The sequence below is a fragment of the Marmota flaviventris genome, chromosome 17 (genome assembly GCF_047511675.1).
Source record: "Marmota flaviventris isolate mMarFla1 chromosome 17, mMarFla1.hap1, whole genome shotgun sequence".
NCBI classification, from domain to species: Eukaryota; Metazoa; Chordata; class Mammalia; order Rodentia; family Sciuridae; genus Marmota; species Marmota flaviventris.
This window is the reverse complement of record NC_092514.1, coordinates 43,953,001-43,967,313: the sequence shown is the minus strand read 5'-3', so window position 1 is coordinate 43,967,313 and position 14,313 is coordinate 43,953,001. Positions and strand designations below refer to the sequence as shown.

At 33.6% G+C, this 14,313-nt stretch overlaps 1 protein-coding gene across 4 annotated transcripts in view; it reads left to right on the top strand.

Moving 5' to 3' along the window:
- Positions 1-14,313, top strand: part of Gdpd1 (glycerophosphodiester phosphodiesterase domain containing 1) — a 47,396-nt gene that overhangs the window by 23,935 nt on the left and 9,148 nt on the right. For 3 of the 4 annotated variants that reach the window (XM_071603122.1, XM_027950356.2, XM_071603123.1), the window contains 4 exons: positions 720-765; positions 8,978-9,096; positions 9,575-9,664; positions 13,890-14,023. In XM_071603122.1, coding sequence (XP_071459223.1) covers positions 720-765; positions 8,978-9,096; positions 9,575-9,664; positions 13,890-14,023 — 389 coding nt within the window. The remainder of the gene's footprint in view (positions 1-719; positions 766-8,977; positions 9,097-9,574; positions 9,665-13,889; positions 14,024-14,313) is intronic. The other variant, XM_071603124.1, reaches the window with a different exon arrangement.

Below are 14,313 nucleotides of genomic sequence, written 5' to 3'. Positions count from 1 at the left end.
CATGTCTCAAAATTCATTAAATTATATATCAAAGAAAAAAAAAAAAAGCTAGTTGCCAAGCAACTCAGTGAGACCCTGTCTCTAAATCAAATACAAAATAGGGCTGGGGATGTGGCTCAGTGGTTGAATGCCCCTGGGTTCAGTCCTCAGTGCCCAAAACAAAAAAGTAAATAAATAAACAATAACAAAAAAATAAAACCAGGGCCTTGCACATGCTAAACATGAACTCTACACTGAGCTACACCCTCAGCCCCCACTCCTGCTTGCTTATTATAAGATTTATTTTAAGAGTAAAAAATTCCCATTTTGCTGTACCCTTACCATTATTAATCATTGTAATTATCATTAATTAGTTATATTTATATAAAATTATATTTATACCATAAATTTTCTGGTTTGCTAGATTGAATTTTAATTAGAATTTCTTTGATTATTAATGAGCTTAAATATTTTTCTGTATGATTGTTAGGTATTTTTCTTTTTCCTTGAATTATCTATAGTGGATATTTTTCTACTGAAATGTTGAGAAAAGGTCTATATTAAATATAAGTACTATAGACTTCTTGTAGGTGATAGAAGTAATTAAATTATTAATTTGCCTATGTAAATATAGGTTTTCTTCACTCATTTTTCAAAGAAGCAAACTTTTATTTCATGTCTTAACATAAGACAAAATACGTTTTACTTTTGATAACTTTTTTCAATCATATCTTTTTAAGGAGCTCCCATCTTACCTTGGTAAACTGGACGTCCCATTTCAAAGAGGTAATATTTCTCATTTATCACTTAAGCATTGACATTAAAGTATATTCATTTATGCTGAGAAGCCCATCTGTGTCCTCTTATCATAGTTATCTTCTTGTTAAAAGTACTGTCCTGTAAGCTTATTCTCTCAGAACTACAAATATGCGACCTTGATAGGTCATCTGATCCAAAGATGATTAGGCCCAACCATTTAACTAGGTCTCTTTATTTAAATTCACATAAAATTAATTCAAGCTGGAATACTAATTGTAGGAAACTTGAATATTATTGGGAATATTTTGCACTTCTAAAGCTTCAATTCTAGAATATTGCCATAACTTATAGTAGTCATCCATCATGAATGGAATACAGAATAAGTAAAAAGAAGTAGAAAGGACCTCTCTTGCAGATCTTTCTGGTTCTTGAACTGTTGATTCTGTCATTCAGCTGTGCCATATTTTAAATGATTGAAAAGACTTTTATTACTCAAACTATTTCCTAGCAATTTAATGGTTTTCTTTCATTAGAGAGAGTATTTCTCCCAAAGAAAAGTGTCTCCTTGCCTAATTTATTAGTTACTGCACGTTAGAGTGGAAAATACACCACTTAGAGATATAAGCGCTAAGCAGGTGTAGCCTACCAATATCACAAGTTGGCTTCCCATTTTGAGTGATTCAAATATATAAGTCAATAAAACTACAAGAGGCTGCATGTTATATACCTTGGTATGGTTTGCATATTGTTGAATCCTTGTGAAAATATCAAGAATCTATTTTTATAACTTTTGCAATTTTTAATTTTGATTTTTCATTGATACATAACAATTGTACATATTTGTAGGATACAGTGTTATGTTTCAATACATTATGTGCATTATGTAATGTTCGATCAGGGTAATTAGCATATTTGTCATCTCAGACATTTATCTTTTTTTATGTGGTAGAAACATTTAAAATCCTCTCTTCTGGCTATTTTTGAAATAGACAATACCTTTTTGTTAACTGTAGTTACCCTACTGAGTAATAGAACACTAGAACTTGTTCTTTTCTAACTGTAACTTTGAATCAATTGGCTAGCCTTTCTTCTCCTTTCCCCAGCCTCTGGTAACCATTATTTTGTTGGCTACTTGTATTAAATCAACATTTTTAGACTCATTACATATGAGGGAAATCGTATAATATTTGTCTTTCTGTGTCTGGCTTATTTTATTTAGCATAATGTCTTCCAGGTTCATCCATGTTGTTGCAAATGACAGAACAGTATTATTATGTTGTATATATGTACATATACACCATATTTTATTTATCTATTAATCCATTATTGGACAATTAGGTTGATTCTATATCTTGGTTACTGTGAATAGTATCAGTAAACTTGGGAATCTCTTTCACATACTGATGTTGTTTCCTTTGAATATATACTAAGTGATGGGATTGCTGCATCATTTTATAGGAAAATTTAAAATTTTTTAGGAACCTTCATACTGTTTTCCATAATGACTATACTTCATTCTCACCAACAGTGTGCAAGATTCCTTTTTCTCCACATCCTCACCAGTACTTGTTTTCTTTTGTCCTTTTGATACCAGCTATCTTATATGGAGTGAGGCGATATCTCATTGTGGCTTAGACTTGCACTGCCCTGATGATTAGTGATATTTTTTCATACCTGTTGGTTATTTGTATGTCTTCTTTTGGAAAATGCCTACTAAGTTTTTTGCCCATTTTAAAATCAGATTATTTGTTTTTGAGTTTTGGTTTGTTTTGCTTTACTATTCTGGATATAAAATATAACAATATAAACACAAAATCTCTCTTGGCAAATGTATATCTGCAAGTATTTTTTTCCATTCTATAGGTTGTATCTTCCCTCTGTTGTTTCTTTTGTTGTGATTGGATCTATTGATATTAATTTTTTAAAAGAACAGTAACTACTTCATGAACTAAATTTAAAATTGGCCAGTATAGAACTATGCTTATGGCTTAGTGATTGAGTGCTTGCCTAGAATGCTCAAGGTCCCTATTTTGATCCCCAATACCTCAAAAATAGAGAAAATTAAAGATAGATAAATAGATAGATAGAATAGATACAGATATATTTATTTTTTATTTATTTTTATTTTTTTGTTACTGAGGATTGAACTCAGGGGTACTTGACCACTGAGCCACATCCCTAGCCCTATTTTGTATTTTATTTAGAGACAGGGTCTCACTGAGTTGCTTAGTGTCTTGCTTTTGCTGAGGCTGGCTTTGAACTTGAGATTCTCCTGTCTCAGCCTCCTAAACTGCTGAGATTACAGGCGTGCACCACTGCACCCAGCTGAAGTTATCTATTTTTAAGGAATGTTTAAATCTGATGTTTATTTAATTTTGTCTTCCAGGTAAGTAGCATTAAATTATGTTTGTTTGAGGAAACACATTTTCATTCTTATGGTTTATAATCCTAATATATAGGAATATATTTCCCATGCTATGTGGCTAGGATTACAGGCATGCACTAGTGAGCTCAGCAAAGCAGATTGGGGCCAGAGAGATTAGGTACCTGAATGACAATCTGAAGTTTGGGCTTTCTTTTGTTTAGGCTTAGAAAGTCACTGAAGATTATTAAGCAGCAAAAGAGTCTTTTTTTTTTTTTCTTGGTACTGGGGATCAAACCCAGGGCCTTCCACATGCTAGACCATTGCTCTTCAACTGAGCTACATCCTCAGTCCCTTTTTTCTGATTTTCATATCTCCTTCATAAAGTAATAAAACTTTTGAATGTGAAGAGAACTTTGAGACCATCTAATGCTGCTTTCCATTAGAGATTAAAAACTAAAGTCTAAAGATGTGAATTAACTTGATCAAGTTCATACAACAAGTAAATGATAGAGCTAGAATTTGAAATAAATTTCCTCTTTACCAGCCAGTGTTCAGGTATACCATATTGCCTCTCCATCAGATGTCTCCTCAAATGCTATATTAACATGCCAGGTACTCTCAGGTTTCAGACAACTATAAAGAATAATGAACTTTCATTCATATTCCATTCAACTCTTATCATAATTAACTTTGGACAATGACTCAAATGTGAAGTTCACTGCATTTGAAACAGGCTACGTAAATACTTGACTCAGAGTAGTCAGAAAGTTGTTCTTTTTTTTTTTTTTTTTAATCATATTCTGCTCAGAACTCTTGTTTAGTTTTCTTTAGATATTGGAGAGACTGCCTGAGGAATATAAATTTCAAAATTTTTGCTCTCTTTGTGGTTCACAACTTTACTGGAGAGTACTTGGTTTTGTTTTTGTTTTTCAATTAAAGGAATTTATTACTAGAACTTTCTGTTCGCCATGTTTATACACACTTTCTGTTCCTACCCACTTACCAAACCTATTCAGATGATTTTTAGTGTGTCAGAGCCACTTGGTGTTCATTCATCTCTTAAATCTCTTACCAAATTCTGACTCATCAAGTAATTATTTTCTTTTTTTTTTCAGTTTTTATTATTTATTTTATTTATAATTATTTTCTTTAAAGGGATTCTTCAATGTGCCACAAGCTATATAAAAAGGATCATAAAAAAGTGTTAACCAAAGCGTTATCATCTATCTTATTTTCTTTATTTTATTGGTACCAGGGATTGAACCCAAGGTGCTTAACCACTAAGCCACAGCCCAGCATTTTTTATATTTTATTTTGAAATAGGGCCTTGCTAAGATGCTAAGGCTAGGTTTGAACTGGCAATCCTCCTGTCTTGACCTCCCAAGCTGCTGGGAGGGCAGGTGTCCACCACCTCACCCAACTCATCCTACTTACTTTATAGTGGCCCTTTTTTATTGTTGTTTTCATAAAAAATTCATAATTTCGATAATCTAGAGTTGACTATAATTATAGACAGTTTAAAAGTTCTAGCATGCTGTAGGACCCACATCATTCACTGTCATTCAACACACCTATTGCATGCTACTTTTTTTTTTTCAATTGATATTGGGGATTGAACTCAGCGCCACTACCACTGATCCACATCCCCAGCCCTTTCTTTTTCTTTCTTTTCTTTCTTTTTTTTTTTTTTGATTTTGAGACAGGGTCTCCCTAAGTTGCTTAGGGCCTCCCTAATTTGCTAGGGCAGGCCTCGCACTTGTAATTCTCCTGCCACAGCCTCCCAATTCACTGAAATTACAAGCATTACAGGCATGTACCACCGTGCCTGACTACTTTTCTTCTTGTAGTCTTCTGTTTCCTTGCTCTGGTTATCCTCTGTCCTGAACAATACCAGGACAAACTTCTCTTTCTCCCACTCTTTTTCTACATTCTATAGGGACCAAGACATCTAAGTTATGTATCTTTACTTCATAATAGCACACATTTTTTCCTACTATACATTTTAATTGCCTTACTCCCTTACTGTTAAATACTAATATTATATTAATTTAACCTATATGTCATTTTGCTGATCCAAAGTTAGTTTTTTCCTGTTTGACTTTTTTCTAAGCTGACCCTTATATCTATCTTACTTGGGTGTAAATAGTCCCTTGGCAATTCTTTTTTTTTTTTTTTTTTGGGGGGGTGGTACCAGGGATTGAACTCAGGGACACTCGACCACTGAACCACATCCCCAGCCCTATTTTGTATTTTATTTAGAGACAGGGTTGAGTTGCTTAGTGTCTTGCTTTTTGCTGAAGCTGGTTTTGAACTCGCAATCTTCCTGTCTCAGCCTCCCGAGCCGCTGGGATCACAGGCGTGCGCCACCATGCCTGGCCCATGGCAGTTCTTTAGTCTGTTAAATTAATTTTTCCACACTTGGAAGACAATAAAAATTAAGAAAAAAATTTTTAGTTGTAGATGGACAAATACCTTTATTTAATTTATTTATTTATGTATTTATTTATTGTGGTGCTGAGGATTGAACCCAGTGCCTCACACATGCTAGGCAGCTGCTCTACCACCAAGCTACAACTGCAGCCCCAACAATAAAATTTTTACTTAAGGGGCTGGGGATGTGGCTCAAGCGGTAATGCGCTTGCCTGGCATGCGAGGGACACTGGGTTCCATTCTCAGCATCACCTAAAAATAAAATAAAGATGTTGTGTCCACCAAAAACTGAAAAATAAATATCAAAAAATTCTCTCTCTCTTTTCTCTCTCTCGCTCTTTAAAAAAAAAAATTACTTAACTAGAATATCATTGTTCAAATGGAACTTTTTGCTGAAAAGTGATGAAAATAATCTGTAATTGCACTTTCTGGTATACCCAATAGCTATATATGTGTGTGTTGAGTACTTGAAATGTGGCTAGTACAACTGAGAAACTGAACTTTAAATTTTATTTAATATTAATTATTTTAAATTTACCTAGTCTTGTGCAGCTACTGCATAAGGGAAATATCACATTCATATTTTTTAGGTTATAAATAAAGATATCAGTTTAAAATAGCTCAAGAGAAAAAAAGAGAGAGATTATATAGAATGATAGTGAATCTAACATTAAACATTATTGAATCCAGGGCTGGGGATGTAGCTCAGAGGTAGAGCTCCTTCCAAGCATGTGCAAGTCTGCAAAGAAACAAACAAATAAAAGAACATTATTGAATCCAGAGGCTCAAAAAGACTCTCTTGCTTCATCTTGGGTTTGCTTATCTGTGTATCTTGGGTATTATTCACTTCTACCTTAGGTAGACTTTGTCCAGGTGGTAAAGAATTTGATTCTAGGTATTGATTCATATTCTGTCTACAAGGTGACTTCAAGCCAGGGAAAGCCAGTCTCCTTTATGAACTTCAAGAAAAAGGTTTCACTGAGACACAGACTGGGCCAACATGATTCATGTGTCCATTTTGAAGTAAGAATATTCTGATCGGCCCACCCATGGGGGTGAATGGAGAAAGGGAACTGTGATTAACAGCCCTATAAGAACATTGTGTAATAAGGGAGTTATAGTTTTCTACAGGAAAAAACACCAAGTAGACCAAAACAATAACTATGCACTATAAACAGTTTTCAATAATTTAGTTATGTAGTCTATGACAAGTTTGAACTGTCTCAGTAACAAGCACTAGACAACTATTTCAAGATAATTTAAGCAAAAACATAATAAATAAAAATGAATGTATTGTTATCTCTCTGTGTGTCTTTCTCTCCCCACCCACAATTCCTTTTTTAAAAAATTTTATATTGAGAATAGGGTCTAGCTAAATTGCTGAGGCTGGCCTCAAACTTGTGATTCTTTTACTTCAGCCTCTTGAATTCCTGGGATTACAGGCATGAATCATTGTACTCAGCAATTTATTGGTTCTCATAAAAAGTCCAGGGGTTATATGCCTTCATACATGACTCATTCTAGTTGTTCAAGTAATAATTGATTTTTTTCTATCTCCATTTCTTTATTCTTCATTCATCTGTGTTGTCTTTGTTCTCCGAGACACCTTTTTCACATAGATATAGACCCTTGGCCACACATAAATAATCCATTCAGTTGAGAGTTTCAGGAATCCTTTTCCAGTGTCCATACTGTTATATGCATGAAGGGTCTCAGACAGTTCATAAATTCACTCAGGCCAGGTAGGCAGAACCAAAATGATCAACAGTCCCATCAAAATGACACTTGAGTTCCATCTGAATTACAAGGAGTGCAATAATTGAGTATTTCTTCTCTCTTTTGTTTAATTTATATGCTGCTTTTCATATGAACACTTATTATAAATAATTTAATTTTTTGACATAGATTTACTTCTTTGATATGTGTCTTTCTCTTAATTTATAATAATAAGGATGAGATTAAGGATTTTTTACCATTTAGTTCTTTACATTATTGGAACTAGAAAGGAAAAATTTTTACAATGGTTTTATGGTATATACAGTGTGTTATATAAATAATTAGAAGCAAAAGGACTAGGAAAAGAGTAAAAAAAATTCCCTTCTAATTTTTTATTACTTTAAACATTTTTTTTAGATATTGATAGACCTTTATTTTATTCATTTATTTATATATGGTGCTGAGAATCGAACCCAGTGCCTCACACATGCTAGGCAAGTAAACTACCACTGAGCCACAACTCTAGCCCCTATTTACTTTTAATTCTCTTTGAATAATTGTACTGATAAGAATTCTTTAGCACAGTCCTGAATTATTATGTATTTACCTTGCTTGAACATTATTTTTCCTTTCTTTCTTTGAATTTTTTTCAAATTTTCTTTGAATTTTCTTTCTTTGATCAGGGATTGAATCCAAGGGCACCTTAACCACTGAGCCATATCCTAAGTCCATTTTATTTTTATTTTTTATTTTAAGACAGTGTCTCAAAATTTACTTAGGATCCAGGTGTGGGGACATATACCTGTAATCCCAGCAGCTCGGAAGGCTAAGGCAGGAGGATTGCAAGTTCAAAGGCAGCCTCAGCAAAAGCAAGGTGCTAAGCAACTCAGTGAGACCCTGTCTCTAAATAAAATACAAAAAATAAATAGGGCTGGAGATGGAGATGTGGCTCAGTGGTCAAGTGCCCCTGAGTCAATCCTTGGTACAAAAAAAAAAAAAAAAAGTAATTTAGGGCCTCGCTAAGTTGCTGAGACTGGCTTTGAACTTGCACTCCTCCTGCCTCTACCTTCCATGCCGCTGGAATTACAGGCATGTGCCCTGTGCCTGACCAAACATTATTCTTAATCTCTGAAAAATTCAATGATGATTTCATAGCAAAACTTTAGAAACAATCTCAGTCTCTATTAATAGGGGAATGGTTAAATTAAAATAATCAAATTTTTGTGTAGTTCTTCAGTGAAGTATTTTGAAACCATATAAAAATCACAATAAAATCAGAACAATGGATTATATCATTGTCAGTATCCTGGTTTGATATGGTACTATGGTTTTGCAAGAAGTCATCACAAATAAATCTGGATGAAAGTAGATCAATCTTAAAACTGCATGTGAACCTACAGAATTCTTAAAATGTAAAGTTTAAGAAAAATATAAATCATAATTATAAACAAGGTATAAAAATATTTTTGCATAAAAAATAGGTTAAATTCTTGTAGGCACACTATATTATAACCATATTAAATTTTGCATAGGAAAAAAGTAGAGAAAGAAAGTATACCAAGTGGTCATAATGATTATATCTAAGCTATTAGGTTTTAAATGATATTCTTTTTTTCTTAATGCTTTGCCTCAATTTGTAACTGTCCTCATATGAATACATACTATAACTGTTTTAAAAAAAAAGTAAATTACCTTTTAAAAATACATTTACAAATCTTGCTTTCTCAGCATGCCAGTGTGAAGGAAAAGATAACCGAATTCCATTACTGAAGGAAGTTTTTGATGCCTTTCCTAATACCCCCATTAACATCGATATCAAAGTCAACAACAATGTGCTGATTAAGAAGGTACTGGAGTCATTGCCTCCTCTTGGTGTGTTGCATCCAATTTCACAAACTAAATAAGGTCAGAGTAGCTGACTGCTTAGGTTGGTAGTGTTCAAGGAAACGTGATACTCCATGGATCAGCATTGTTTTAAATAACATCATGATAGAGGTCATTTTACTGCAGGGGAGTCTATTTTCAGAGTGAGCTGGCACATTTCAGTCATGAATAAAAGTAAACTCCTATGAGCCAATTATTCTGGTATTTATACAATTACCTTCTGGCTTAACGTGTTTAACGTGATACTAATAAATAATTGTATCTGTTAAGTAAATTATATAATGGTAAAATGTAAACAATTTTGTGTTTTTTAAAATAATCCGAAATTTGGTTTTTTCAAAATTTTGTACATCCATTATTTGCAATCAGTTTTAAAGTAAAAATGATACAAGTGAATTTAGAAATAGGCACATGCATAAAATTTTGAATTTTCTCATATAGGTTTCAGAATTAGTGAAGCAGTATAAGCGAGAACACTTAACAGTGTGGGGTAATGCCAGTTATGAAATTGTAGAAAAGTGCTACAAAGAGGTAAGTTTCAAAATGATACAAAATGATCTATCTTTGATTTTGTTATATGTCTATAAATACTTCATTACACACACACACACACACACACACATATATATATATATATATATATATATATATATATATATATATATTTAGTTGTAGATGGACAAGAATGCCTCTATTTTATTTCTTTTTTTTTTTTTTTTTTATGCTGTGCTGAGGATCGAACCCAGTGCCTTACTCATGCTAGGCAAGCACTCTACCACTGAGCTAAATCCCCAGCCCTACACTAATAATTTTTAAAAACTATCTTTTTTTCATAGCCTGCAGAGAAAGACAGATGGTACTGAATGGAGACAACTAGCCAGAAGTTTACTAACAGAGATAATAGATTTGGACCTTGCAATTTAAGTTCAATGTAATTAATTAGACTGGTTCATAGAATTATTCTCACATGCTGATAGTAATGGTTGATCACATTTTATTATGTACATTATAAGAAAATATATGACTACCATCTTGTAATTTTTTTTGGAATTGTTTTGTGTAATTTTGAATTAAAGAAAGTGTTTAATCCTCCAACTTCTTTTTGCCTTACTTTTCAAATAGACTTAGTTAAATTAAGCCAAGAAAGATCATGATCATCAGGTAGTATAAAAATCAAGGATATCCACTTATTGAAAATTTTCTGGTTGAAGGAAAAATGACTATAAAAACTAATTTGACCTGGGCATGGTGGTGCATACCTGTAATCCCAGCAACTTGGAAGGCTGAGGGAGGAGGATGGTAAGTTCAAGGCCAACCTGGGAAACTTCACAAGACCCTGTCTCAAAATTTAAAAATAAATAAATAAATAAACAAATAAAAATATAAACAAAAAATAAATAAAAATAGAAAGGACTGGGGGTGTAGCTCAGGGGTACAGCACTTGCCTAGCATGCACTTTGCCCTGGGTTCGATCCCTACCACTATAAGAGGAGGAAGGGCCAGAGAGGAGGAAAAGAAGAAGAAGGAGGTGGCAGGGGAAGAGGAGAAGGACTCTTATGAGACAAGTAGCAGTTCTCAAATACAAAGAACTTTTGGGATGGTCATTCCTACAAAAAAGGCAAAATAACCACAGTCACCACCATTATAATTCAAAATACAGCTGAGACTCTCATTGAAGCAAATACTTTCTGTTTATGAACAGTAGGTTCTGTGAGATCCTGAGATAGCTTGTGTACAAAGGAAACTTGGCTGAGTGACTTCAAATGCCTAAGAAGTTAAAAGTAAGACTTTTCCATAACTAATTATTGTCTAATGGTATTTTTGTATATTACTCTGCCTACCAACCTTTTTACACCATCATAAAACTTTTCAAATAAAAAAACAATGATAAGGGGCTGAGGGTTGTGGCTCAGCGGTAGAGCGCTCGCCTAGTGCATTCGAGGCCCTGGGTTCAATCCTCAGCACCACATAAAAATAAATAAATAAGGTCAAGGTATTAAAAATAATAATAATTTTAAAAATAATGATAATACTAAATGCTAAAAAGGATGAAGAGAAACTGGACTTCTCATAGGTTGCTAGCGGGGCCTGTAAAATAATATAGTCACTCTCTTCAGTACTTGAATAGTATTTTTTTTTAATAACTAAACATCCATTACCATATGAACCAGTAATTTCATGTTAGGCATTTATCCCAGAAAAATGTAAACTTATGGACACAAAAACCTGTACATGAATGTTTACAATAACCTTATTCATTTAAACAAAATCCTGGGAAAACCACAAATGTCCTTCAGTACATAAATAGCTAACAAATTCTGGGACATCCATATAGTAGGGTACTATTCAGCAATGAAAGTTGCTGAATGAACTATTGATACATGCAACAACTTGGATGGTCCTCAAGGACATTATGCTTAGTTAAAAAAATCTCAAAATGCTATATGATTTTGTTTATATAACATTCTCAAAACTGTAGATATGGAGAAAAAATCAGGGAACAGCAGCTGAGGATGGGGTAGAAAGTAGGTACCAATATAGAGATAGCACAAGGGGCTTCTTGTGTGGTCATGAAACAGTTCTGTATCTTGCCTGTGATGATGCTTACAAGAATCTATATATGGGTTAAAATTGCATAGAAATTAATCTCTCTCTCTCTCTCTCTTTCTCTCTCTCTCTCTCACACACACACACACACACACACACACACAAATGAATACATTTTAAAAATGGGGAAGAAAAGAAAAAAATGGTGAAAACTGAATAAAGTCTGTAGTCTAATTAACAGTAATGTACCAATGTCAATTTTTGGTTTTCATACTATACTACGATTACATTAGATATCAACTTTTATGGAAGCTGAGTAAAGGGTAAATGAGACTCTACTGTTTTTTGCAACTTCCTGTAAGTCTGTAAATAGTTCACAATAAAAAGATCACTGTTGGTCCATAATCATAGAATTTTGCCCTTGATTCACGTCCCCCACCCGACCCCAAGCCTCTGGCTTTCTATTATATTGAAAATTCCCAAACTCTTTCAGCATAATATTCAAACATCACAGTAAAAATGTTTCAATAATATTTGTCATTCATGTTAACAACATTCTGTATAATAAGTGATATGTCTTTTACAGTTTGTAAAGTATGATTTATAAGAATTTTACAAGCTGGGCATGGTGGCACATGCCTGTAATCCCAGCAATACAGGGGGATTGAAGGTTCAAAGCCAGCCTCAGCAACAACAAGGAGCTAAACAACTCAATGAGATCCTGTCTCTAATAAAATACAAAAAAAACAGGGCTGGGCATGTGGCTCAGTGGTTGAGTGTCCCTGAGTTCAATCCCCAGCACCCCCCAAAAAAATAAATAAATAAAAATAAAAAGGGCTGAGGATGTTGCTCAGTGGTTAAGTATTTGGGCTTAATCCCCACTATCAAAAAAAAAAAAAAAAAAGATATAGAATATGATTGTTGTTAAACATTTGCCAGCCTACCACTCTTCTCCCACCCCCACAGGCAGCCTTGCATAGCTCTCTAGAAGTACCCAGTACTTCTTTTAGTGCTCTGGTTCCAAAGTTGCATAAGTTTTGAGCGCCAGCCCCAACCCTATTTTTCCCCTAATCTCACTAATCCTTAATGTATAAATTTGCAGAACTCTAGGTTTTTCAGGGTCTTGAATACTGTGTTACAGATAAACATGTGTATATAAATAAGTAAAAAATGTTACAAAGCATCATATGAACACAGGCAAAATAAATCCTCAAACTTCCTTATTTTTTGTTAAATAAATAAATAGGTCATTTACTTTAATTATTTAAAATCAATTCTTTTTGCATGATTTAAAAATATTATAGGGCTGGAGTTGTAGCTCAGTGGTAGAGCTACAAATGGTAAAGATGCTAAATTTTATGTTGTGTGTATTTTACCAAAGTGAAATATACAGGCACATATACACATATCCTGCAGTTTCAAAAAGTTTTGGAATGCTGAACACATTTTTCAATTGAAACTTAAAATAATGATTAGATTCTTGGCCTAACTTACAAAATCCTATTTATACTTTTAGGTTTGATCCATAACACAGCTAAAATATGACATATACAAATTGATATAATCTCTGTATACTTTCTCCTGTCTCAACAGGTATATTAAATGGGAGTTAGATTACTATTTCATACATCTTTTTATTTTGTTCTATTAGATTTTTGTATGTTTAGTTTCTAGTTGTGAATACTGTGGCCAACAGAGAGAGTGGTGTTGTAAAAACAAAGAAAAATATAGGGAGTAGAGAAACTTTACTAACATTAATTATACAATGGGACTCCAAGGTAGATCTTTACTATTTTTTTTTTCCTATCCAAATTGGGTTTTTAGGCTGGGGCTATGGCTAGGTGGTAGAGTGCTTGCCAAGCATGCGTGAGGCACTGGGTTCAATCTCAGCATCACATAAAAATAAACAAAATAAAGGTTTAAAAAATGGGTTTTTATTCGTCATAGTCAACTGACACATACAGGTACAAAAATTATAAAAATAAACCAGTAGATATTTAAAGGCAAAAGCAAAAATTTGCACATTGAAATTCATACTCTTTTGTTTCAGACTAGCCATTTGGTGTATCTGTAAATGGATATTCACAATTTGGTGATTGCTTGCAATAGATGTCAAGATATAGTCTTGGTAAACTTTGAGACTTATGAAATAATCCTCTTTATTTGAGCAATTACTGTAAAGTAATATATAATATTGTTTGTCTTTTAGAATTCAGATATTCCTATACTCTTCAGTCTACAACGTGTTCTGCTTATTCTTGGCCTTTTCTTCACTGGCCTCTTACCTTTTGTGCCCATTCGAGAACAATTTTTTGAAATCCCAATGCCTTCTATCATACTGAAGTAAGTGTTTATCCTTTTTTCATCAATTATCAATTCTAGAAGGATTAAGATAAAGTCTTGCCGGGTGCAATGGTGCAAGCCTGTAATCCCAAGGGCTTGGGAGGCTAAGGCAGGAGGATTTTGAGTTCAAAGACAGCCTCAGCAAAACGAGGCACTAAGCAACTCAGTGAGACCCTAAATAAAATACAAAACAGGGTTGGGGAAGTAGCTCTGTGGTCGAGTGCCTCTGAGTTCAATTCCTGTTAACCATCCCCCGCAAAAAAAATAAAGCTCGTTAATATCAGTATTGC